The sequence below is a fragment of the Polyodon spathula genome, chromosome 23 (assembly GCF_017654505.1).
Source record: "Polyodon spathula isolate WHYD16114869_AA chromosome 23, ASM1765450v1, whole genome shotgun sequence".
Lineage (NCBI taxonomy): Eukaryota > Metazoa > Chordata > Actinopteri > Acipenseriformes > Polyodontidae > Polyodon > Polyodon spathula.
Window position 1 is genome coordinate 17,121,005 of NC_054556.1, and position 27,234 is coordinate 17,148,238.

A 27,234-nucleotide genomic window follows, 5' to 3' on the forward strand; every position below is an offset into this window, starting at 1 on the left:
TTGTGGGGAAACCTCAGCATTTCTAAATATATATTTCAAGGGCAATTCTCATCCCTCTCATTAGATCTACATAATGCCACACTCGCTCTGCCTCAGGGGCCAGTTGTACTAAAGGGATCCGATCTATTATCCAGGCTCCAGTCTGAGTGGGATCCAGGCTTTGTAATTCCATGACTCAGAAGTGACTGAAAAATATATCTACTTGCCTCACTCATGACAACATAAGAAAATTAGCACCATGTTATGTGTGGGGCACGAATGTCCCTTGTACCTTAAAGGGGTTGAAATAGCAACTAGAATGGCATGCTGAGCTTTATGAAGTGTTGTTGATGAACCCAAAACAACAAAAGGGTAGCAGTGATAAGATTTTGGTTAATTCAGCAGGTGAGGGCCACACTCAAAAAGCACAGCACTGCACAAGCTTTCAGATCCATCCAGCTCTGTGAGTGATTAATAAAGAGAGCCGCTGTCATTTATTTGGAATGCTATTTCTTGTTGAAGTTGGCCTGGGGAGGTTCTTAATTTACTGCAGATTATTGTGAACCTGCCAGAAATCTATTCCTTTCAATGTGATACACCCCTCTGTTGTGAGGTCAGCACATAGACTGCCCCCAGTGACTCATCATTTCATTGTGACACACCCCTCTGTTGAGAGGCTGGCACATAGGACTGCCCCCAGTGACTTTTCATTTCATTGTGGCACACCCCTCTGTTGTCAGGTCATCACATGGGACTGCCTCCAATGACTCAGCATAATGAACTCAGCCTCAACCCCTGGACTGGCACAGACTTCACTACAGAGCTCTGAATTAGGGTTTAGTGATTCATTAGTAAGGGGTTTCTGTCTGTCATCTTAATATAGTGGACCCCGCTTAGTATTTATCATGTTGAAAGAGAATGGAAATCAGTGGAGACAAGCTCCTGATAAGATCACTTTGGTTATTATCACATGTTTAGGGTTAAAACCAGCCAGGTAAAGGCAGAGCCAATGCTTTATAACAAGCTCCATATTTTTAAACAGAGTCCTCTAGTGTTTCATAGCTCCCAAATTCTTCATTGTAACCCCTTGCGCTCGCAATGCTATCACGACTTTAGTACCTTATGTGTAGGTATGTCAAATGATGAATTATCACCAAAATTTCATTATTCAGATCTTTTTTTCCAGAACACAAAGTTGTGTAATATGTGATTTCTAGGTGTGATTCATGAACTAGGTTTTACACCTCGTGCTGCCAATGTGTGTCCACATTTTTTAAAAGTTATTTAATAACTCATTTGTACTTTTACAGGACTGCTCCGTGCAGTATACCATCGTGCCAACGAGAACGCAGACATGCAAGGAAACCATGTGACTAAAAGGACCCGCTGCCAAATGCTGGAAAAACAAGAAAGCAAACGACAAACTATTTCTTTGTCAAAATAATTGATTTTATTTTTTAAAAGTTAAAAAACGATTTATGATGCAATAGTAAAACAAAATAAACAGCCCTTGTTTTTGCAATAAAATCTATCTATACATGTCTACTTCAATTATATATTGCATAGATTTCTTTATATCATATACTTTTCAATCTTTAACAGATTACTTCATTCCATGGCTAACAAGTGTGTACAGGGCATTGCATCATTCATGCGCAACCGAATCCCCTTATAACCATGTATAAACATTTTACTTCGTGATTTGCTTAAATAACAATAAGAACAAACAACACACACAGCTCGTATAAAACACACTACATTAAAAAGGAGATAAACAAAAAATACAAGTGGCACTTTTGTTGTTTGTTTTTGTTTTTTTTTACCAACACTGTCTTTAAACATATCTTGTTCCCAAAACACTATTTTTCAAAATGACGGTCGGCAGCCCTGACCTCCCCCTTGTCTCGCAAACGAGGCTGGCACTGATCAGGCAGGTCGTCAGCCAAGTCCTCTGCGTGAGAGTGGCAATGTGATTGCAGAGGTCGAGAGGGGTGCGTTACCCGCCAGACTAGCACTGCCCCGTGGCTGACAACAAGTTCCGTAAAGTGGTGAGCTCTCTGGACAGCTGCTCCACTCGCTTCTGCAGCCGGTCATTCTCCGCCGCCAGCTCCAGTACCTTGTGCTGGGTCTCCAGGTTGCGTATCTTGGCTTTATCCCGACTCTTCCTTACCGCGAGGTTGTTCCTCTCCCGTCGTTGCTTGTACTCTTCGCTGCTCTTCTCCACACGCTTCTTCCCCTTGCTGGAGGAAAGCTTCCCGCCGCTGTTATGCGGTGACCCGGCAGAGCCGGACGGGGCAGGGGTGCCCGGCGGGCTGGAGCAAGATGAGGAGGCGGTGGAGAGATTCCCAGTGCTTCCGCTCGGCGCGGAATGGTATTGCAAATACGAGGCCATACCGTAGCCGGGAGAGCCCGAGTCCATTCTATTAGCCTCTTCTTCCCCGAGGTCCTGCTTAAACCCTCTGTTGGCGCTGCCCATCAGCTGCGGGCTGAATACTGTGTCCACGCGTGTCTCCAGCAACTGCGGGAAGCTCAGTATGCCCCCGGGCGCTCGGCCGCTGCTGAGGGACAGGTAATTGTAGTTCTGTAAGGCGGCGCGTTTATTTTTATACTCTTCGGCCAGGAAGTCTGTTAAGACATCCCCCGCGTGCTGCTGTCCTGGGGTCCCGAGCTGTGTGGGATGCTGCTGGTACTGCTGCTCCAGGTAGATGCTAAAGTCGATCGCCTTCTCGTTATCTGCGATGCCCAGATCCGTCATTGAACCCCCGCTCGACAGGTTGCAGGCGGCGCCGCTGTTGGTGCTGCTGTAGCTGGTACTGCTGCAGTTGTTGCCGTGTAAAGCGAGGTAATCCCTCTCGTAGAAACCGGCCACTTCCATCGATCTTAACCCCGATCTTAACACCCGCCAGATTGCGGGACCATTGATAATTAGACGGTTCCCGGTCGGGTCACTTGCTCTCTCAGCTAAATCGGTGCGAATGTGAAGCTGAGTGGTTGCGAAACGATTTGTTAATATGCGCGTGTCTGCTGCTGTTTGTCTTGTTGCTGAACTGACAGCTCTCTGCGGGCGGTACTTATATATATATACCGCTTCAGCAAAGGAGGCGGTGTCCTGAGGGCAGGGCAGTCGCTGGAAACATAGACTGATACCACAGTACAGTATAATATCCAAAGCGATACTTTCATTGGACTTCTTTCTTTCTTTCTTTCTTTCTTTCATTCTTTTAAAGTGGACAACAGGCAAGCTATGTAAACTGTCATCGATTTGATTTGAATCATTTCAACGCACAACAAAAAGGGTTTGTAACCTGTAGTGTCATTGTGTGACCCGCTTGAATGCAATGTGATCTACTACACTGTACGATATGACAATGGGCATTAAGAGAGCTCAACATCAAAACTGTAACCTCAGGAAAAACAACAATAACTAACTCTCCGTGGTTTGGTATTTCCTGTACTGGCTCTCGTGTTTCTGTAGACTCAATGCTGGACTCTGAAGTAGATGTACTCTACCAAACACCTAAAACAAATTCAACCAGTGTGGATTTAAAACGGAAAAGGGCAATGGGCATATTCATTTAACAAGAGTAAACTGAGTGAACTTCAGGGCTTATGAAAAGGGTCGAGGGGGATGGTCCGGTAGCATCGTTGCGCAGGCAGGTAAGAGAAGCGAGAGGTGAACTTCCTAACTATCTTATACTGCCCCCAGGCGGCTATACTTTGCGTTACATTACCTAATATTACATTTGGCCAATTTGGGGCAATACTACGGAGCCCGGGAAGGGACATGAGATGAAAGAAAGCCCCCAAGTTCACATTACATAAAACTTTATTGTACAAAGAACACATCGTTTTAAAATCAATGTAATGCAGAAAGCAAGAGCAGGAGTTCAAGAGCACAGTTCATGAAAACATTTTCATATTCATACATCTAAGATGAAATCGAACTGGTAAAAATGGGCACCAAAAAAATTAACATTGCGTGTAAAATAAAATAGACACTCACCACCACCTTATAGCTAACTAGCTTGCAAATACTCTCTAATGAAGGACGTGCTGTCGAGGCTCCTCTCTCCCTAAATCCACTTCTCCTTTCCTTGCGAGCCTGTCTCCCCCTTGCGGCAATATAAGATACGACACTGTGATGACCCTGTGATGGAAACAGACTTGCGTGATTCGTTGCTACATGAAAAATAACAATATCATTACTAACTAGAACCAAACGCCTTTGAGAAAATGATGCAACAAAGAAAGGCACGTGCAAGGGGAAATGAGGGTAATCATTCCATCAGTAATCCTGGGATGAAGATCGATTACTTAACAAACAGAATGTGTTTAGCAAAGCAGCGTAATAAACGTTTACCATGGACTGGATGCGATTGGATCACATTATTCACAGGAAGTTGTGAGAGAGTACTCGCTCCTGGGGATTTGCCTGTTATACTTTTGTCAATATCTTAAACAGACGTACATGTGATCATGAACACAGTATATTACTGCACATACTGTAAATCAGTAGATATACCTTGACACCAACATCTCATTAGCTCATCCGATTTGTACGAAACTATTCCCTGCCATGCTTTGTCTGCTGCTGTGGTCTGTTGATATACGTCCTGTTCAACAGCCTGCTCGCGACCATTAAAGCTCGACTTTGTTTACGACCCATGGAGGACTGAAACACTGCTTTTATTTCAAAAGCAGCTGTATGCAACCCCTTGTCATTGCGCAATGCAGGCTGGAAATGCTGTCTGTAATCAAGTCTCACGGGCGTTTCTATTGTTTTAGTCTTGTTTACACATAACCATGGACTTGTACAAATGTCAGCTGTTCACTTAACATCAGGCTGCAGAAATGTTTCCCTGCCACACCCTGACGCTCCTTTGATTGGTTATTTTAATACCAGTAGTTCTATCTTTAGCTCTTATTGGCTAGTGCTGGGTGTGGTCAGGAAATGGAAGCCCTCTTGGTTATTATCGATTGGTCAGATTTAACATTCCTGGATCGAAGTAGTCTGATTCGCTCTCTAATTTTTGTAAGGCGTGGCGGAGCGGGGCGGGGCGGGGCCGGCCTCCTCAACGTGGGGTGATTGGCTAAATGAGGAATGTAGGCGCTGTTATGTCACAGTTCCCGTGTGCTGATTGGCTCACCGGGCCGGCAGGGAGTTGAACTCTGAACTTGACGAGAGAAGAGAACGGGGTCGATATGCAACGGCGGGTGGCTGAAAATGGGGATCCCGTAGCCAGTAAGGGGAAACCGAGGTGGGGTCCACAGCACGCAGGAGCCCGGGAGCTGGCGGACCTCTATTCACCAGGTAGGAGGGCACAGAAGGAGCTGGCTCAGAAGAGACGCTAACACCAACTGCTCCTGTGTATTCCAGATAGATCCATGACGTTTAACTTATTGTTTTCTGTTGTATTATTATTGTACAATTAACGTAACACTGTGTGCTAATCCATGATTCCCAAAAATAGGAGTATATATATATATATATATATATATATATATATATATATATATATATATATATATATATATATATATATATATCAGTGTCTACCGGTAACGACTAGAAAGTTTTGAGTGCATTGCTGTAAGTTATCGGCATACCAATTACAAGTTAGAAAAACAGCACATTTACATTGGAAACATTGCTCGCAGTGTGCATTGTACCTGCGGGTTGTTGTAGCGAGACAGTCGGGTGCTGGAGCCAGGTTACTGGTATACTGCAAGAAGCAGCCTTGGGATGTAAACACACTGGAAGGTGAACACGGTCAGTTTTCAACGGTCTCCCTACCAATAACAGTATCGCCAGCACAACGGTCTCTCATTGAAGATGACGACTAATGTGCAACATATGGTGTAACCGTCATGTTCATTTGATATTCTAATTGTGTTGAATTCATGGTTTTTTGGAAATATATAAGTGTGTGTGTATGTATGTATATATGTGTGTGTGTGTGTATATATATATATATATACACACACACACACACATATATATATATATATATATATATATATATATATATATATATAATTAAATTCAAATGTAGGGCAAATCCAAAAAACAACATTTAACATTACTTCCAATGTTTGGTTGGGAGCTCCAATCATTGTAAGGGACTCGGGGCGCGAAATATCCAGTGGCAATTGCCCAGTGCCAAAGGTGCTTGCTGCAATCAATGCCTCTCAAATAAATAAAATTAAAAAAAATAACTTACTGCAAAAGTTGCCTTCCAGATTGCAGCAGCGTACCAAATTGGACGTGAGATTCTGTTCAGGAGGACTAACTTTCGCTACGAAGTATAAGACTAACTTTGATGCTTGCTCGTCCTACGTTTATACAGCACCTTTTAACACAAAGACAGCTCCGTTATTCTTTGAAATGACGTCTGAAAATTATTGAAGTGAAAAGTGAAGACTTTTGAAGCGTTTTGTTCAGTAAGGTTCAGATGCTGAGTTGCATGAAGAGCTTCATGTTCAGTGCAGGGTAATGTAGACCTGCATAACCCAGTGTCTCAAGTGAAAGGCATCGCTACAATGTAACAGAATACAGAACTATATACAAGATTTAAAATTGGTATATAAAATTGACAAGTGTACGTTGTATCATCACCTTGTATTGTTGATAGTACACAGTATTAAACAATAATACATTTTCCAGGTAGAATGTAGCCTATAATTTTAAATATGCGGCACCTTTTTCTTTTTTCTTCATTTATTATGGTTGAGGAACAAAATATAATGAAGCCAAATAAGAACACTTATCATTAATAGGGTTAGGGCTATATGTATTACTGTATTCGCTTTTTACATATTTCAGATTTTTTTTTTTTTGTCAGTGCTTTCAATATCCTCAGTGTTTTTAATCAAATGTTTGTAATGATGAGGTACAAGATGTCCGAGTTTGTCTTTACACCTTAAATTCCATCCACACTTGTAGAGGCTTATTATGAGTCAGTCCTCATTGTCTGGATAACTTGTTCCACTTGTTCAGACCAGCTAAAACACTTGCTGTTTGGTACGCTGCAATCAGTACTCACTTAGTTTGCTGTTTTGTAATTCGGTGTTATTCCCCCCAAAATACCAACACTAAAATGAACACACAGTAGGCAGGGAATTATTAGTTTTGTTCAAATTCTTACACCAAAAAAAGAAGAAAAACTGAGCAAGTAGCTACACCTACAAATATGTATCACCAAGGCTGTATTTTTTCTAGGTGAGCGTGGATTTCGCGATTTCCATGAATCAGAACCAATGGTGTGTAGTAATAATAATAATAATAATAATAATAATAATAATAATAATAATAATAATATCAAATTCTCTGTGAAAATCTACATTTCGGAAAGAATACTATTTTTAGCATTTAAAAATGCACAAATTAAACAATCACTTCACCAGTGGATAACATGCTAAATGAAATCCGGTTGAACTTGTTTACAATGTTATGAAACATATGGCATAGAGCAGTGGTTTTGTGATGATGTGATTCCTCAAAACACAATCACACCACTAAACCACAGTGAAATGATACATTACTGTGTGATGCAGGGCTCCAGACTGTGACTGAAATGGTTACAAGGACAACAGAAGAGTCCTCCTGGGAGGGCATAATTGCCAAGCGCCTTAAGAAAACGGTAACCAGAAAATGTGCACCCGGAGACATTGAATCTGCGTGGGCATGGTAAACAGAGCTAGCCTCTAAATACACATTCAAGGTGGAAGGTTACGTACCAGCATCAAGCAGTTCTTGCAGAAACTGTAAGATGACTGGCATAGGGCATGATATAGGGTCATGGCTTCTAGCCAGATACCAAGCCTGGAAATACCTCCACTTATAGATGTACAAAGACCTAATGGAGTCTACCCAAGCGCTCTAGGGCACTGACAACCCTGTCTGATAGCCCTAGGGCTAGCCAGCGATCCCTTTCAGGGGCCAGACCCATAGCTGGAACCTGCCTGGTTCCGGGTGCCAAAGAGAGCCTTTCATCTGACTGAAGAGATCCATGTGAAGTGGAATCTCCCAGGGCTGGCCGTGCAATAGCTAGTACAGGGTTGAAAATCATACTGTCCTATGTCAATTGGTGCTGCAGCGGGGCCTGGACAGGGGCTATGGGCCGCCGGCACCTGTTTAGCCAAGAGTTCTAGGACCTGGGCCATCTGGGCCCTGAGGTCCATAATGTCCCTTGCCTGCTTGGAACACTTCACCCTTCTCGCTTTCGGAGATGAGGAGCAACTGCGGCCGACTTGTGCATCGGGGATGTCCTAGTAGGAGGTCCTTGGGACAGGTCATGGAGGAGGGGCTCTGGGGCTTCAATAGCTGCCGATGGTCCGGCCATAGAGGACACAGAGCTGCCCTCATGGCCCTCTCCAAACGAGCCTCTATCACCCGGGGCTGGAATGCCTTGCGGATACTACAAGCCACGTTCCTTCCTATCGGCAGCTCTGGTATAAAGAGCTCAGCAATACCTACCCAATGAAGCAGGCATATCCCATACATAATGTTATTGATGGTCATCTTCGAATTGAAAGGGAACCCCAGTTTGCAACAGCTGTGATGGTGACCAAACATGTGTGAGTTCTGTTGTGTAAAAAAAGTAGCTTAAAATGAACAGCTGCATTTAAGAAATGTAGAACAAAAACAGCAACACTTCAGGTTTGTGTATTGCACATGTGCCATTATCAAAATACCCTCAACAGGTCTGTGCGTCTTGCATCCCAGATATAACAGACTAGTTACATTGTTTACCATCAGCAGTTTAATATGATTTAATTGCACAAGATTCCAGATGAGCTGATAATATCTCTTCAGCCAATGAAGCAGGCAGAGTAATTTTTGAGCACCGTTACCTTTATATAAAACAGTATGAAGCACAAGTTTTGTACTAAAGCAACGTCAGCTGTTGCAGGGAATACAAAGTTTTTTTCTCAAAGTGACTATTTAAAAAATGTGATGGCAGAACACACAGAAATACTTTGAACTGTAATTATGAGGTGTACTGTGTACTGCAGCTCACTCGATTGCAGTAAACAAACTAAAAACTACAAAAATGACAATGAGCTTGTGTATTTAATATCGTAAATATAGCAGAACAAACTCACTGCAATGTAAACATGGTTTTATTGAAGAATAAACAGTTTGTAAATCGTAAGAGCTGTCTGTGTTACATGTCTGTGTAAATCATAAGAGCTGTCTGTGTTCCATGCCGTCAGGTCAGGATGTTGCTATGCAGAGCATGGTAGTTGCCTCATGCTGTCTCCATATTACTGTACACAATTAAAAGTGCGGTCACCAATTCCATATGCAGCACTTGCAAAATATAAACATGCAGATTTCAAGAATAGGTTAACCATTCAGCAGAATGATACAACAAAGAAACCTGGTTGTAATGGGATAGGTCTCGGTTTTACAACAGCAGATAAGATTGGACATGGTTAGTGGTACACCTGGTGGTCTCTGCTGGAAACACTGGTACTTGAGATGAAAAGGTTGAAAACCACTGGCTAGAGGGTTTTAAACAAACTTTAATTACAGGACAGAGATAAGCGATCTATTTACCTCTTGTTAACAGGCTCTTGTTATCCTTTGTGTTTTTTCATTATAAAAGTTGGTTGTTTTTAAATTGGATTTTTTATACCATTTTATTTTTATAATGGAAAAGTGACCTGTATTTTATTTCTGTAATAATTTGTGTGTGAATCACTCTTGTGTGTGATTTGTGTTTGACTTTGAGTATGAAATCACCTTGGTGCCCTTGGGTTGGATTTATGCCGTTACTGCTGCCTTGGTGCCCCTGAATCTTCAAGCCCAATGAAGGCTACCTCGTCTTGCCCTTCCTGACCTGAACTTCATTCCCTGGGGACTGCTGTAAAAAAAAATGCACACTGGCTAGCCTGTAATCCCCTGCGCATTGACCAGCCTGTAATCCGCATTGACCAGCCTGTAATCCCCTGCACATTGACCAGCCTGTAATCCCCTGCACATTGGCCGGCCTGTAATCCCCTGCACGTTGGCCGGCCTGTAATCCCCTGCACGTTGGCCGGCCTGTAATCCCCTGCACGTTGGCCGGCCTGTAATCCCCTGCACGTTGGCCGGCCTGTAATCCCCTGCACGTTGGCCGGCCTGTAATCGCCTGCACATTGATCAGCCTGTAATGCCCTGCACAGTGGACAGCCCAGCCTGTAATCCCCTGCACATTGACCAGCCCAGCCTGTAATCCCCTGCACACTGGCCAGCCTGTAATCCCCTGCACACTGGCCAGCCTGTAATCCCCTGCGCACTGGCCGGCCTGTAATCCCCTGTGCACTGGCCGGCCCAGCCTGTAATCCCCTGCACATTGACCAGCCTGTAATCCCCTGCACATTGGACAGCCCAGCCTGTAATCCCCTGCGCACTGGCCGGCCTGTAATCCCCTGCGCACTGGCCGGCCCGGCCTATAATCCCCTGCACGTTGACCAGCCTGTAATCCCCTGCACATTGACCAACCTGTAATCCCCTGCACATTGACCAATTTGTAATCCCCTGCACATTGACCAACTTGTAATCCCCTGCACATTGACCAGCCTGTAATCCCCTGCACATTGACCAGCCTGTAATCCCCTGCACATTGACCAGCCTGTAATCCCCTGCACAATGACCAGCCTGTAATCCCCTGCACATTGACCAGCCTGTAATCCCCTGCACATTGACCAGCACAGCCTTTAATCCCTTGCACACTGGTCAGCCCAACCTATAATCCCCTGCACATTGGCCAGCCTGTAATCTCCTGCGCATTGACCAGCCCAGTCTGTAATCCCCTGCATATTGATCAGCCCAACCTATAATCCCCTGCAAATTGACCAGCCTGTAATCCTCTGCACATTGACCAGCCCAGCCTGTAACCCCCTGCACACTGGCCCACTTTTATCCCCTACACATTGACCAGCCTGTAATCCCCTGCGTACTGGCCAGCCCAGCCTGTAATCCCCTGCACATTGACCAGCCGGTAATCCCCTGCACATTGACCAGCCTGTAATCCCCTGCGCATTGATCAGCCCAGCCTGTAATCCCCTGCACATTAACCAGACCAGCGGTAATCCCCTGCACATTGACCAGCCCAGCCTGTAATCCCCTGTACACTGGCCCACTTTAATCCCCTACACACTGATCAACCTGTAATCCTCTGCACACTGGCCCACTTTAATCCCATACTCATTGACCAACCTGTAATCCCCTGCACATTGACCAGCCTGTAATCCCCTGTGCATTGACCAGCCCAGCCTCTAATCCCCTGCACATTGGCCATGGCTATGGATGGAAATGAGTCAGATTTATCCCTTCCTCTAAAACGGCACTAGAAATCGTTCATATATGAATGATGAGGTTAGATGCCCATTTTAAGCCATTTTAAACAACCATCAGTTGCTGTCTAAATGACTGCTATCTCCAAATGCTTCAACAACCAACTGGATGATTTTATATACTTTCAAAACGAAAGTTATATAGTCCAAGTTTTTTATTAAATTTTTTTCAGGTTCCTTGATTGATGTTATGTACGTGATGGACTGTATAAGTAAATGTACTATCTGTGTATCGATGTCTACAACGCTAACTGCATGTGTGTGTCTATCTGTCTCTCCCTCAGGAAAGCGATGTCAGGAGTGGGTCTGTGTAGTGCTCTGCTTCTCTTTGATGGCCTTCGATTTCTACCTGCTGCTCACCAGCTTCCACCTGGAACACACTCCCCTCCTCCTGTTGGGCATCGGTACGGCACTGCACTCACCCCACTCAGTACAGACACACTCCTCCTCCTCCTCCTCTTACCCTCTGCACACTCCTCCTCTCACTCTCTACACACTCCTCATCCTCTCACCCTCCACACCAGGGGTCTCAAACTCACGGCCTGCGGCCACATGCGGCCCACACAGCGCTGCAATCCGGCCCGCTAAATAGTTAAACAAAAGTAATTTAATCTGGCCCGCATGGAGCTGCATGCGTAAAACTCAAGTAAACAGTTGTCACAGTCCTGGTTTACAGCAGAGATAAGAAACCATACAGACCAACGTGTTCGGGAGGAGCAACTGAACTGACAGCTTAGTGACAGTGAAAGTCCAACATTTTGTGCCATAACAATTGACAAAAGATAATTGATCAGATCTAAAAAAATGTATCCGTTGAGTCAGCATCAGTACAAAAAGAGTGGCACTGAGACTATATGAACTACTCATCGCAGCAGTCACTCAAAAATATATCGTACAGGGATCCCCAACAAAGGTAAGTGAGCAAAGAAATGTCTCGGTCTAAAAGAAAAATTGACCACGAACACAGGCAATTTCAAGAAAAGTGGACGTTTTGATTTTTTGTGGAGTACAAACAGAGTGCAACATGTTTGATTTGCAAGGAAAGAGTTGCCGTTTTAAAAGAGTACAATATTAAATGGCACTATACATCAAAGCATGCAGAGCAGTAGGATAAATATCGGGGAGGAGAGAGAGAGAAGGCAGCTTTGCAGTTAAAGAAAGGATTAGTGTTGCAGGAACAGCTTTTTCAGAAATTTAAAGTCAGAAGCAGCAGTTCTGGCAAGTTATGTGGTGAGTGAAATGATTGCTAAGTCTGGGAAGCTGTTTACTGATGGTGAATTTATTAAAGGCCGTATAATCAAAGTGTCTGCGGTCGTATGTCCTGACAGGAGAAATGTTTTTAGCAATATTAGCCAGTCTGCAAATACAGTAGCAGAGCGTGTTGTTGAGCTTTCTAACGATCTTGAGGAGCAGCTCTGCGAGAAAGGCAAAGCATTCAGTGCATACTCTATCATGCTTGGTGAGAGCACCGGTTTGGTTGAGCGGCTCAGCTTGTCTACAATGCGCGGTAGAACAGCAGCAAATGAGATCTTTCAAAACCTTAGACGTACTAGAACATGTTGGTCTGCAGTGGCATTCTTTAGCAGGCTTAACAACAGATTGAGCCCCATTAAAGATTGGGAAAAAGAACGGGTTGGTAGCACTTGTGCAAAAAAGGATGGAAGAACAAAACGCAGAGCAACCAGTGGCATTGCAGTGCATCATTCGCCAGCAGGCACTGTGCAGTAAATCTTTGAAGCTCGACAACATTATGCCTGTTGTTGTGAAATGTGTGAACTACATTCGCTACAGGGGCTTATAGCACTGACAGTTTTGTGCTTTCTTGTAGGAAATTGAATCCAAATATGATGATTTGCTGTACTTCACAGTGGTGCGTTGGCTAAGCAGGGGCACTGTTTTAAAGAGATTCTTTGAGTTAAAAATAGAGGTGAAAAGGTTCATGGAGGAGAGTAATATGCCTCTGTCAGAGTTTGAAGACACAAAATGGATGATGGATCTTGCTTTCCTTGTTGATATCACCCAAGAGTTGAATAACCTAAATCTGAAGCTACAATGTCCTGGTCAGCTTGAGACAACAGTGTTTAATGATGTGAAAGCATTCACAACTAAACTGAAACTGGAAAAATCAGATTTTTCAGAGTAATCTCACTCATTTCCCATATGCAAGTCACTTCTGGAAGAGCTGGACGTTAAAATGCAGTTCAGTGGTGCTGAATACGCTGCTAAACTTGACCTGCTTTTGGAAGAATTTGATCAGAGGTTTGCAGATTTCAGAAAGCAAAAAGTAAGCTTCCAGTTGTTTGCTGATCCATTTTTAGTTGATGTGGAAACAGCACCAAGTGATTTTACAGATGGAGCTCATTGATCTTCAGTGCAAACACACCTTTGAAGAATAAATTCAAGGAAGCCCAAGGAGATGCCACCAACTTTCCCACAGCTTTTGCAAAAGCTTCAGAAAAACCATGGCTCTGTTCGGCAGCACATATATTTGTGAGAAACTTTTTTTTTTCCCATTATGAATATAAACAAGTCAAAATACAGAACAAAATGATCTGATACACACCTTGCTGCAATCCTGAAGGTTTCAACTGCTCAGTCACTGAGGCCAAACTTCAACAGACTCACAGAACTGAAGCGTTGCCAGGTAAACACCCAACACCATCTTTCTTGATGTCACTGGCCCTACATTAGGATTTCAGGGTCGACATTGGCCTGCACGTAAATTGAGTTTGAGACCCCTGCTGTACACACTCCTCACCATCTGCACACTCCTCCTCCTCCTCCTCCTCACCCTCTGCGCACTCCTCCTCTCACCCTCTGCGCACTCCTCCTCCTCTCACCCTCTGCGCACTCCTCCTCTCACCCTCTGCGCACTCCTCCTCCTCTCACCCTCTGCGCACTCCTCCTCCTCTCACCCTCTGCGCACTCCTCCTCACCCTCTGCGCACTCCTCCTCCTCTCACCCTCTACACTCCTCCTCCTCTCACCCTCTACACTCTCCTCCTCTCACCCTCTGCACACTCCTCCTCCTCTCACCCTCCACACTCCTCCTCTCACACACTCCTCCTCTCACCCTCTGCACACTCCTCCTCTCACCCTCTCCTCCTCCTCCTCTCACCCTCTACACTCCTCCTCCTCTCACCCTCTGCACACTCCTCCTCCTCTCATCCCACTACACACTCCTCCTCTCACCCTCTGCACACTCCTCCTCCTCTCACCCTCTACACACTCCTCCTCTCACCCTCTGCACACTCCTCCTCTCACCCACTACACACTCCTCCTCTCACCCTCTGCACACTCCTCCTCCTCCTCTCACCCTCTACACACTCCTCCTCCTCACCCTCTACACACTCCTCCTCTCATCCCATTACACACTCCTTCTCTCACCCTCTACACACTCCTCGTCTCGCCATCTGCACACTCCTACTCCTCTCACCCTCTACACACTCCTGTCACCCTCTGCACACTCCTCCTCTCCCCCACTACACACTCCTCCTCCTCCTGTCACCCTCTGTACACTCCTCTCACCCTCTGCACACTCCTCCTCCTCTCACCCTCTGCACACTCCTCCTCCTGTCACCCTCTGCACACTCCTCCTCTCATCCCACTACACACTCCTCCTGTCACCCTCTGCACACTCCTCCTCCTCTCACCCTCTGCACACTCCTGTCACCCTCAAATGCTGTGTCGATGTCGTAAAGTCGAAGCAGGGTAATAATGCAAAAGAGTTGTAAGTGCCGTGCGTCGTAAGTCGAAGCGTCGTAAGTCGAGGATCGCCTGCACAGTGGTCCGGCTAAGAGAACACCCCTCAGGAAGCAAGCGAAGTGTTCTCTTAGTCGAAGTGTTCTCTAAGACAGACTTGTCCAGCTGGCACAATATGCCAAGGATAATCATGATATAGTAGTTTCCGCATTAGAGACACCTCCTATAAGAACAAGCTTGTGGTGAAACACGATTTTCCCATTGTAAATGCTCCGCCTAAAGAAACAGGAACTTTGCTTTTAAGAACACCTTTTTCTGTGTTAATTCTTCTGGGTTCTATGTTAATAACCATTGTGTTCAAATGAATTTATAATTACTGTTAGAGCTGTGACTGCATTTCTGCCTTATGTAGGGATGCTTTAAGTTAGTTTATTAGCCTGTTGCTTTTCTCTTACTTATTCTGCTCATTTCATATGTTGATGCATGTGCGTCATGACAGAAGTAATTCATATTCATTTAGTGATTGGCCTTGGCATATTGTGTCCAGTAGTCAGCTTTGTCTTGGAAAACACTTTGCTTGCAAACCGATGGGTGTTTTCTTAGCCAGAGACTACTGTATGAATCAATATACAAATTAATTTATTACTTCTGTCATGATGCACGTGCATCAACATATGAAATGAACAGAATAAGTACTAGAAAAGCAATCGGCAAGTGTATGTTAAGAAACTATAATAATAAACTAAATTAACAAGATACCCCTAGATATGGTAAAAATGCAGTAGCAGATCTAACATTAATTATTAATATAGCAATTAATTATAACACAAGTTAATATTAACACAGCACAGTGTAGCTCAGTGGTTAAATATCTGGAAGGCAGTGGGGTTGAGTAGCTCAGTGGTTCATGCTCTGGAAGGCAGTGGGGTTGAGTAGCTCAGTGGTTCATGCACTGGAAGACAGTGGGGTTGAGTAGCTCAGTGGTTCATGCACTGGAAGACAGTGGGGTTGAGTAGCTCAGTGGTTCATGCTCTGGAAGACAGTGGGGTTGAGTAGCTCAGTGGTTCATGCTCTGGAAGACAGTGGGGTTGAGTAGCTCAGTGGTTCATGCTCTGGAAGGCAGTGGGATTGAGTAGCTCACTGGTTCATGCTCTGGAAGACAGTGGGGTTGAGTAGCTCAGTGGTTCATCCTCTGGAAGGCAGTGGGATTGAGTAGCTCAGTGGTTCATGCTCTGGAATGTTGGGCTCACGTCTGTTTTGTCTCGTTTGTTCAGTTGCTGGAATTGTGATGGCTGATTTCTTCTCTGGGCTGGTGCACTGGGGAGCAGACACATGGGGTTCTGTGGAGCTGCCAATCTTCGGGAAGGTATGCTAGTTTAAAAATGACTCAGAAAACCTGACAAATTGAAAATGGGGCTTGGGGGGGGGGGGGGGGGGGGGGTCGTGGATAAAACAATGGGTAAAATGGTGAGTCTACAAAATGTATACCACCACAGTTTCTACCACTCCGTAAGTTTCTACAGTGGTGTCAAAGACTGTTATGGCATTCAAAGTGAGCATTGTTTTGGGATTATATAGATTTTTGGTGTCGGAACCCTGGAGTATCCCTACATATAGCAAAACCATTCAAAACCTATTTTCACACCAAGATGCATGTTATTGCATTTATGTGTGCAGCACACATGGTATTGCACAAGTAAGCTTCCAGTTTTTACACCTGATTATTACACAGCTAGGGTTTCTGTTACACTATTTAATGGGTTATCCTACCAGTACTTCAAACTGTCATTCCCCCTGCCCCAGTCCTGGGTTTCAGAGCTCCCCATGTTCAGGTATTGTATAAATGAGTTTGGAGCTGATCGCTGGGGAACACGTCATTCTGTAACTTTACTGTTAATTCAGCTACTAGGAAGGTACCGTTTATTTAACATCAAGTTCCTGGCTCCTCGTCATTTTTGTGCTTTAAAAGTTAACATAATTATCTACAAATAATTAGGACCTCAAATTTAGAAGGTTTTAGTGTGTCACATTTTCTTTCTCTCTTATTTCTCGCTCATCTCTTTTCATGTTGTCTTTTTAATTCTTCCCTACTCTATCTGTTTCTTCATTCTTTTGTTTTTTTTCTTTCGTTCTTCACTCTCATTCTCTTTGTTTGTTTGTTTGTTTCTTTTTTCTTTCCTCCCCCAGGCTTTTATTCGCCCGTTCCGGGAGCATCACATTGACCCGACAGCAATAACACGGCATGACTTCATTGAAACCAACGGAGACAACTGCATGCTGACCTTGATTCCTCTCAGCAACATGGCCTTCAAGTTCCTCACTCTGCCCCCAGGTCAGTGTCTTTGCAGCAGGTTACAGCAGCATCACTGCAGGGGCTCCACAGGAATCCTAGTATCTATTGCCATACTTTATATGAAAAACATACATGTGATTGTAAAGGTAAATTCTTCTTTTTTTTTTTTTTTTTTTTTTTTTTTAACAGCTTATTTGAAGCTGTTAGTGAAGAATATTTATCAATTGCTTCTCGCAGATACTACTTCTGTGCTGTACTTCCAGTCAGCTTCGGAAGGTCTCATGTGAAAGCAGTGCTTGGTGCTCACATTGGAGACAATGGGTACTACTTCTGGGAGTTTGAGTTCTTACAAAGGAAATACATGGCTAACATTTAGAATGGTCTTTTTTTTTTTTTTTTTTTTAATTTCCTGACAAATATTTTCACAAAACACTAAAAACGAACCCCTCTGAAGTGCTTTTACTGCAGTAACTCCCCCACCGGTCACTGCTTTCGTTCATCGAGAAGCGCAGCATGGGAAAGTGCAGAATTGGCAATGGCCAATTTTATTATTCACAATTGGCTTTAACAAATCTGTTCAAATGAAATACTCATTTAACACAATGTACACACCCTTCTTCTAGGAAAACATGAGCTCTACGAAGCATTGGCAATACACAGTGGATAAGATTGAAGTATTGTTCTATTATGGTGACTGAGTTCAAGAGTGTCTCTTCAGTTCTTGTTGCCTGCCATAGTAATGTAGCCAGAGTCTTTATATCAGCCCTTGTGCACAGCTTGTGCATTACCAGCAAAACTAATCCATCTTTCTGTTTGCACAGTGTCTGATCACTGGATGTTACTTTTATAAAGACACTTGGCTGATCTAGTCTGGGTTACATAAATCTGTGGCAGGCAACTAGGAACTGAAGAGCTGCTGCCGAGCCTGGGTAGAAACACAGACTTCAATAAATAAACAGAAGTTGAGGAGATGCCATGCTGATGGCTTATCCATAACTATAAAACACTCAACACTAATGTAGCTTAGAAATGTATTTGAACTTTCCCTGGCCATTGGTTATGAGTTGTACTCCCACATCCCGGATAGTCCCTGGACCCCTCAGTGACGTTGCTGTGAAAATCAGGTACAATGTGGACTGGACAGTCCATGAGCTGACCCTAGTGTTATTAGAGGCTTCATCAGTGGAATAATTACACACACAGTACACATTACAGAGGCTTCATCAGTGGAATAAATACACACACAGTACACATTACAGAGGCTTCATCGGTGGAATAAATACACACGCAGTACACATTGCAGAGGCTGTTTCAGTGAGAAATTCTGGCAACTGAACAGATTCTCAAAATACTTTCACAGATCATCCTAACAGCATTACAATAGAATATTGGAGCTCTCAGACTTTCACAGATCATCCTAACAACATTAAAGTAGAATATTGTATCTCTCAGAACTACTCAGAACATGTTTTTAAACTCTTTTGATTAATAAAATAGTTATATGTAGCCTCTAACTTACACTAAAGAATGTCACAGTAGGTTCACAAAATATATCTAGAAGTACAACGTGGAACACACAGTACCCCTCTTTATGTCTGGCTTGAATTAGTGATGGCTTTTATACGGTAAAATACTGTCAACGTGGACTGAAGTGTAACCTAATGGCAGTAAGAAGGAGGTCCCTGTGGCAATGGGAGAGGAGAATGCTGCTGTGCTAAACAGACAAAAACAAGCTTTCAAACAGCACCTGCAATGTCAGCAATGGAACGAGAATTATTACTTTGTATATAATAATAATAATAATAATAATAATAATAATAATAATAATAATATGCATACTGCCCCCCTCCACATACTAGTAATTGCAAACGGGCTGTTAGTAGCAGACTGGGCTGAAACCAGATGGTTTAGAACGATTTAATGACTATAGAACACACTTGAAATGCATTCTTTTATTAACTCATGAATTTAGGGAATAGGGTCCAGTATTCCGGCTTGCTTGTCAGTTATTATTGGAAGAACAGTGCAGCAGCTCCACACACTGGTAATCTGGTCTGTCAGTTCAGGATGTGTTACTGACCTGTCCCCTCCATACACACACACACACACACACACACACACACACACACACACACACACACACACACACACACTGGTAATCTGGTCTGTCAGTTCAGGATGTGTTACTGACCTGTCCCCTCCACACACACACAAACTGATAATCTGGTTTGTCAGTTCAGGATGTGTTACTGAACTGTCCCCTCCACACACACACACACACTGGTAATCTGGTCTGTCAGTTCAGGATGTGTTACTGACCTGCCCTCTCCACACACACACACACACACTGGTAATCTGGTCTGTCAGTTCAGGATGTGTTACTGACCTTGCTCCCCTCTCTCCTCCAGAGGAGATCCAGAGGACCTACCCCTGGGAGTGCTTCCTGTTTGCTTTGGCCATCTTTGTGACACTCACCAACCAGATCCACAAGTGGTCTCACACCTACTTTGGGCTGCCCTGCTGGGTCACGTTCCTCCAGGACTGGCACATCATTCTGCCCCGCAAACACCACCGGATTCACCACGTGTCACCCCACGAGACCTACTTCTGCATCACCACAGGTCAGCCGGCCTCCACAAGCATTACAGGGATTGTAGCGAATGATATTGTTTTCACTTCCATTAGCTGCATAGGTCTCAGGTGCATTTACTGGGTTACCTCAGCAGTGTCTTCTGGGTCCTGTTACTGGCTGATAGCATGTCAGTCAACAGGGGAAGCAGCTGATTGGTTGTTGACAGGAAAAGCCGATGAAGGGGTGGGGACAATTTCATTCTCCAAGTTTATTAACAGGAAGTGCACTGATATAAAAGAGTATAGAAGCGTTTGTGTGGAGTGAATGGTGTTTACTGTGCATGAGTAAACCTTTTCTGAAGTTTTATATTCCTTTTTTACAAGGTTTTTTTTTTTTTTTTGTAATTTTAATTGGTGTGTTTTATTTTTCTCCTGATTTTGGAGCAGTCATGGGTTCCAAATTGGGAGGTTTTGGGTCGCTGACCGGCAGGCAGGGATGTATTCCAGATAGTTCGGTAACAGTGGGGGGAGTGTTTGTTAGCTGTCAGGGAAAAGATAGGACACGGAAATATAAAATCTGCTTTAAGAATGAATAAAGCCATTATTGTTTTTGTTATTAGTGAACTGTTAGTGAACAGGATTGTTGAGGAAGATTTGTGGATCAAAGAAAGTTTTGTCAGCGTCTTATCTCTAGCTTCCCCTGTTACCAAAGTTATCCTTTCAAATGTCCCGCCTTTTATTAAAGATGATCTGATTATTAATGAACTGCTACAATATGGAAAAATAATGTCCCCAATTAAACCCATTTTACTCAGGTGTAAAAACACGGATGTTAAGCATGTAATGTCTTTTAGGAGACCAGTTTGTAATGTCTTTTAGGAGACCAGTTTTTGTATTATTGAATGACCCCAACTCGCCGATGGAAGTTGCGTGGACTTTCAATATTGACGGTAGTAATTATGTCACATTTGCAAGTACAGAATCAATTAAATGTTTTCATTGTGGGAGAAGGACACCTTAGAAGACTTGCCCTGCAAAAAAAATAATAATAAGGCAAGAGAGCCAGCAAGTGGAGGGGGTGGAGTCTCTGAGACAACACTGGGGGCTGAGCAGCAAACACAGCTGCCAGCACAGACAGTGAGACCCGAGCCGGCGGAGGGTTAAAGAAAACGATATAGAAACGGACACTGAAACAGTGAATACTCCAGAATACTCCAGAATACTCCAGATGAGGCAGATTTTTAACTGGTTGAAAAAAAGAAGAAAAGATGTTTGGCCTTCCTAGGAAAGGTAGCTGAAGAAGGGCAGTCTATGAGGGTGAGGGAAAAAGTTATGTTTGTTTAAAATTTAAATCAGATATTATCTAATTGTAATCCTGCACATATGGTTTTAGTGGGGGGTGACTTTAATTGTACAGAACACTTTATTCAAATAAAAAAATTCTGTCAGCAATATACTTTAAATACAACCGGGGTTTTGAACCAGACAGTTGAAGAACTTGAGAGAGATATTGAGAATAGAAACAAAAATTACTCTCAATAGTGATGAAAACATCTTCCAGTCCAGAGAAAAAAGAAACTCTGAGCAGCCTGCTGGAAGAGTGAAGGGCTCCCTCATCCGCTCTCGCTTCACACAGCTGAAGGACATGGATACACCTACCAAATTATTTTTCAATCTAGAGAAGAAGGTGGAGAGTAAGCAGCTGTTTTGTGTCCGTCTGCCCTGCGGGAAGGAGGTGCACAGTAAAGACAAAATTAACAGAGCAGCTGTGTATTTCTACACCTAGCTGTTTAGTGCAGAGCCCTGTAATGAGGAACAATCTGCTCTACTGCAACAGGACCTGTCCAGCTTGTCTCAAGAAGAACAGCACCCCCTAGAAGCCAGTTTGACACTGCAGCAGCTGACGGAGACAGTCACTCAGCTGTCACCAGGGAAAGCCCCTGGGATTGATGGCCTTCAGGCAGAGTTTTATAAAAAATCATGCAAGGGTGGAGTTCTTGTGATCAACAGTCTGGTGACCTCCATGCTGTGGCACATGCTGGTGTGCCTGGATCCTCCCCCAGGGCTGATAAACGAGATACAGAGAGTGCTACTAGAGTTTTTTTTTTGGAGTGGCCATCACTAGCTAAAGCAAGCTGTCTTGTACCTGCCCCCTAGTGAAGGGGGTCAAGGGTTAGTAGATGTGCGCAGTTGTGTGGCTACTTTCCGGTTGCTGGCAGTGCATCGATTGCTGTTCTTACCTGAGCTGAGCTGGAGAGACATCGCCTTCTCTGTCCTGCACAGCTGGGCTGGGATCGGCAACTGTTTTTAATAAATCTATCTCAGCTAGAAACCAATGAACTCCCAGGTTTCTATAAGAACATGCTGAATGCCTGGCGAATGGTGAAGGTGGAGAGACTGGAGGATTCTTTGACAGCAGGCACACTGCTGGAGGAGCCTTTATTTTTTAACTCCTTCCCTGCAGAGGTTTTCCAGTCTGTGATGTTGTGCTCTAGCTTTGCAAAAGGGGGCATTACAAAACTAAAAGACTTACTGCTGGTGAGCACATGGAGGTGGAGAGAAGTGGAAAGCTTAGCCAGACAGCACCTGACGCCGGACTGGTTTCCAGGGGTGGTGGTCAGGGCTGTGGTGGGTTCATCTTCACCTCCTCTTTCTTACTTTTCTTTCTCTGACTTCTTATCTTTTCCATCCTTTTGAACTTTTCTTTCCCTCTTTTTGTTGCTTCTCCTGGAGACAGCGGGGGCTTCTCCCTCAGGCGCTGGAGACAGCGGGGGCTTCTCCCTCAGTTGCTGGACCCGGAAGAGACTCCTTTTCTAACTTTGGAGGCGGTATTTCAAATGCAGGCCGCTCCAGTTAAGAACATAAGAACATAAGAAAGTTTACAAACGAGAGGAGGCCATTCGGCCCATCTTGCTCGTTTGGTTGTTAGTAGCTTATTGATCCCAAAATCTCATCAAGCAGCTTCTTGAAGGATCCCAGGGTGTCAGCTTCAACAACATTACTGGGGAGTTGATTCCAGACCCTCACAATTCTCTGTGTAAAAAAGTGTCTCCTATTTTCTGTTCTGAATGCCCCTTTTTCTAAACTCCATTTGTGACCCCTGGTCCTTGTTTCTTTTTTCAGGCTGAAAAAGTCCCTTGGGTCGACACTGTCAATACCTTTTAGAATTTTGAATGCTTGAATTAGGTCGCCACGTAGTCTTCTTTGTTCAAGACTGAACAGATTCAATTCTTTTAGCCTGTCTGCATATGACATGCCTTTTAAGCCCGGAATAATTCTGGTCGCTCTTCTTTGCACTCTTTCTAGAGCAGCAATATCTTTTTTATAGCGAGGTGACCAGAACTGAACACAATATTCAAGATGAGGTCTTACTAGTGCATTGTACAGTTTTAACATTACTTCCCTTGATTTAAATTCAACACTTTTCACAATGTATCCGAGCATCTTGTTAGCCTTTTTTATAGCTTCCCCACATTGTCTAGATGAAGACATTTCTGAGTCAACAAAAACTCCTAGGTCTTTTTCATAGATTCCTTCTCCAATTTCATTATCTCCCATATGATATTTATAATGTACATTTTTATTTCCTGCGTGCAGTACCTTACACTTTTCTCTATTAAATGTCATTTGCCATGTGTCTGCCCAGTTCTGAATCTTGTCTAGATCATTTTGAATGACCTTTGCTGCTGCAACAGTGTTTGCCACTCCTCCTACTTTTGTGTCGTCTGCAAATTTAACAAGTTTGCTTACTATACCAGAATCTAAATCATTAATGTAGATTAGGAATAGCAGAGGACCTAATACTGATCCCTGTGGTACACCGCTGGTTACCACACTCCATTCTGAGGTTTTTCCTCTAATCAGTACTTTCTGTTTTCTACATGTTAACCACTCCCTAATCCATGTACATGTGTTTCCTTGAATCCCAACTGCGTTCAGTTTGAGAATTAATCTTTTGTGCGGGACTTTGTCAAAAGCTTTCTGGAAATCTAAATAAACCATGTCATATGCTTTGCAATTATCCATTATGGATGTTGCATCCTCAAAAAAATCAAGCAAGTTAGTTAGGCACGATCTCCCTTTCCTAAAACCACGTTGACTGTCTCCCAGTACCCTGTTACCATATAGGTAATTTTCCATTTTGGATCTTATTATAGTTTCCATAAGTTTGCATATAATGTTCTGGCACAAGCAACTCCAATTTCTCTTACTGTAAGCAGAGATACTCCAGCTGTGCAGCACTAGCCCTTAACAGTGCCTGTATTGATGCCTCCATCTCGGTGCTTTATTCCCAACCTTTCACAGGGTAATAGTCTGAATTGGTGTTCAGACAAACCGCCCCACTTCTGGTACCACAATGCGATGGATTTCCCTACAGTAACACGTTTTTCTTCTCCAAATAAACGCTTTAAACACAGGATGCCAGGAAACGCTGTAGCATGTGTTTATTATTTACAATGAAAAAGAAAATAAACAAAACAAAACCTTACCTGTTCTCGGGCCCTATCTAAACAGTACTTTCTTTAACTAATAACGAGGCAGGCTAAGCCTGTTCCCTCGTCACCAAAACCAATTCACAATCCAAAGCCGTAAACCCAGTACCTGTTTCAGTGTTCGTTTACCAGTAAATCAATTCTAAATAATTTCGTCCGTTCACTCTCGCACTCGCCAACAAAACTCCTCACGTTCTCCCTCGTCAAACGCCCACAGACACAGAATTTAAACACTGAACAATTACATTGTTAAAGACAATTGACAAGACATAAATTGAATAATGAATTGAACTAGAGCCAACTCCTGACTCCAGTAGATTCTACATTGCCCTAATGCCCCCATGTATTGTCTCTGCACAACAAGTATTTATTTTAAACCCGATTTAATTACTTTTAATCTCCCTTATTTCACACACCATTACAATTTACCAGTGTATTCATTAACCCACCTTTTGAATCCCAAACGTGTGTGTGTGTGTGTGTGTGTGTGTGTGTGTGTGTCTATATATATATATATATATATATATAGATATATATTATATATATATATATTTTATATATATAGGTCTGTTTTACTATATGACCTATATAAGAATTGTGTTTTTATTGTAAATTATTCTAGTTTTTCCAAATATTTCAATAAAGGACCCTTAAGTCAAAAGTCTCTCTCTCTCTCAATTCAAATTCAAAAAATGCTTTATTGGCATGACAATATGTATAGTAGTTTACATATTTAAGTTTTTACATATAAACAAAGCAGACAAACATTAGTAATACAGCTAGACATGTTATTTTCGTTATATAGTTATAGGAATTGTTTTTAATTTTTATATTGTATCTCTCATGCTGTGGCATGTGTTCATTTCTCCCCCTCTGTCTCTCCTTGACTGGTATGTTAATTTCTCTCTCTCTCTCTCCCTCCCCTTGACTGGTGTGTTCATCTCTCCCCTCTCTGCTCTGCTCCCCTGCAGGCTGGCTAAACTACCCTCTGGAGCGACTAGGCTTCTGGCGAGGCCTGGAGGATCTCATCCAGAGCCTGACAGGAGAGAAGCCCAGAGCTGATGACCTCAAGTGGGCTCAAAAAACCAAGTAACCCCTTGATGTCTTCTCCACATCCTGAACTCCTGCACCCCTCTGACTTCTCCTGTGATGCTTTTGTTCAATAAGAAAAGAGAGAACGGATATCAAGCCCCTTCCCTCCACAAAGACTCATCTTTGTACCTTTTTTCATTGAAATACTTGAAAAACAAAATGGCTCTTAGTAAACAAGCAGTTTTTTTAAGCGATTTCCCTGGTTGCCATGTGACACTTTCTAAACCACCAGACTGTATTTCCTGTTGGTACTGCACCTGGTAGAAATATTTTTTATCTCACTTTGGCCTCATAGTTTTGGGGTTGCCTTTAGTTAACTTGCCAAAACTGCAGCCTTTTTCCACAAGAAGCTCGCTAGCATAGTTTAATCAGCAGACTGGGCTTTGGGTCTCTGTTACTAACATATGGAGGGGGGCAGTATGCATATTTATTATTATTATTATTATTATTATTATATAGTTATTGTTCCATTCCTAATATTGAAAGTGTTTGTGAAACCCTGTTTTTGTATGCGATTAGGGGTGGGGTGGCTTCATCATACAGCTTTCCAGGGAAGTGAAGGGAGCTAGCCTAGCGGGGGGAGGGGGGTTTCATCATTGTAAATGATTACACACAATGAGACTATACACTGTCTGGCCACTTCAGGGCTGGACAAATCAGTACTATGAGTGGTAGACCGATGGGCTACCAAAAGGCAAACTGTGGTAGCCCACCACAAATTTTGGTAGCCCACATTGTTCAGTAGATAAACATTCCCATTTAACGCTATGCACCATTAAAACATGCAGACGATACAATTGTGAGGTGGTGAGGTTCAGAAAAGAAATCCCACATCACTTCTGAGGGCCACTAATAAAACAGGTTGTGGTTTTTTTACCATATATAACCAGCTACTGCCAAAGTTTGCTAATGACCTAATTTCTGTTAATATTTCTACCAAACAATAACAAGCTAATAATAGTTTCCTTATATAAAATGCAGGGAATTATGTTTGACCACATAATTTGCATTATTTTCCCAGATTTAGAAAATAGTACAAGTGCATTGCACACTTTATAAAGACATTACCCTGCAAGGGGGCACCCTCAATACCATTAGCTAATTGTTCAGTTGGAAATAAAAAAATAAGCGCACCTTTATTAACTTTCTACTGTGCTGGAGCTGCAGTATCCCTGCACCTCAGTAACACTGTGATAGCCACTGAGGTGTTCTCTCCTGTTTATTCATTTGTTTTATATATACATATATTATCTCAGCCATGACTACCGTTTCAACTGAGTAGGCGTGTACTGAACAGGAGGTAAACGGAGCTGTTTTATCAGTCTGTCTGTACAAAGTAACCAAAGAACTTCTATGTAGAAGATCTTTGAAGTAACTGCTTAAGAAAAAAAAAATCTTTAGAAGTCACTGGTTGTCCCGCGGGCTTTGCATCATTACAGTTCGGTAGTCCAGACACAATGTTTGGTAGTCCTGCGTGCCCGGACTACCGATTTGTCCGCCCCTGGACTTTAATAGAACCTGTACCTTGTATCTGGTTCCTGATCCTAATAACGATTCTTTAAGTTCCTCCCACACATGCTCAATTGGATTGAGATCTGCAGATTGTGGTTTCCATGGGATACGCCTGCAGCCTCTGGCATGCTCCTTAAACATGTGTGCGCGATTTTGGTAGGTGAGCTATACAGAGCAGCCTTGTTGGTTGGACGTGTTCCACAACAACGCCCAAGTAAAGAACAGCATTCATTTGGTCCTCTAGAGTAAT

General features: G+C 43.3%; 2 protein-coding genes across 3 annotated transcripts; one reads left to right on the forward strand and one right to left on the reverse strand.

Moving 5' to 3' along the window:
• Nucleotides 1-1,642: 1,642 nt before the first annotated feature.
• cebpb (CCAAT enhancer binding protein beta) lies at nucleotides 1,643-3,045 on the reverse strand. The gene has a single exon (XM_041224539.1). It carries the CDS (start codon nucleotides 2,852-2,854, stop codon nucleotides 1,988-1,990), a length of 867 nt encoding a protein of 288 aa, XP_041080473.1. The 5' UTR covers nucleotides 2,855-3,045; the 3' UTR covers nucleotides 1,643-1,987.
• A 2,082-nt stretch (nucleotides 3,046-5,127) lies between these two features.
• On the forward strand, nucleotides 5,128-26,713 carry peds1 (plasmanylethanolamine desaturase 1). 2 transcript variants are annotated; one of them, XM_041224554.1, is made up of 6 exons: nucleotides 5,128-5,290; nucleotides 11,607-11,726; nucleotides 16,298-16,389; nucleotides 17,211-17,355; nucleotides 19,725-19,937; nucleotides 25,352-26,713. In XM_041224554.1, exons 1-6 carry the CDS (start codon nucleotides 5,182-5,184, stop codon nucleotides 25,471-25,473), a joined length of 801 nt encoding a protein of 266 aa, XP_041080488.1. In that variant the 5' UTR covers nucleotides 5,128-5,181; the 3' UTR covers nucleotides 25,474-26,713. The 2 variants fall into 2 exon arrangements, with proteins under 2 accessions (XP_041080488.1, XP_041080489.1); XM_041224555.1 differs by lacking the exon at nucleotides 11,607-11,726.
• The last annotated feature ends 521 nt before the right edge of the window (nucleotides 26,714-27,234 follow it).

Bases quoted from the DNA above. Each gene is read 5' to 3' on its own strand.
- cebpb (XM_041224539.1), bottom strand. From the start codon at position 2,854: ATGGAAGTGGCCGGTTTCTACGAGAGGGATTACCTCGCTTTACACGGC.
- peds1 (XM_041224554.1), top strand. From the start codon at position 5,182: ATGCAACGGCGGGTGGCTGAAAATGGGGATCCCGTAGCCAGTAAGGGG. The intron at 16,390-17,210 runs GTATGCTAGTTT...TTCCTCCCCCAG, and splicing joins AGCTGCCAATCTTCGGGAAG to GCTTTTATTCGCCCGTTCCG. The intron at 19,938-25,351 runs GTCAGCCGGCCT...GCTCCCCTGCAG, and splicing joins CTACTTCTGCATCACCACAG to GCTGGCTAAACTACCCTCTG.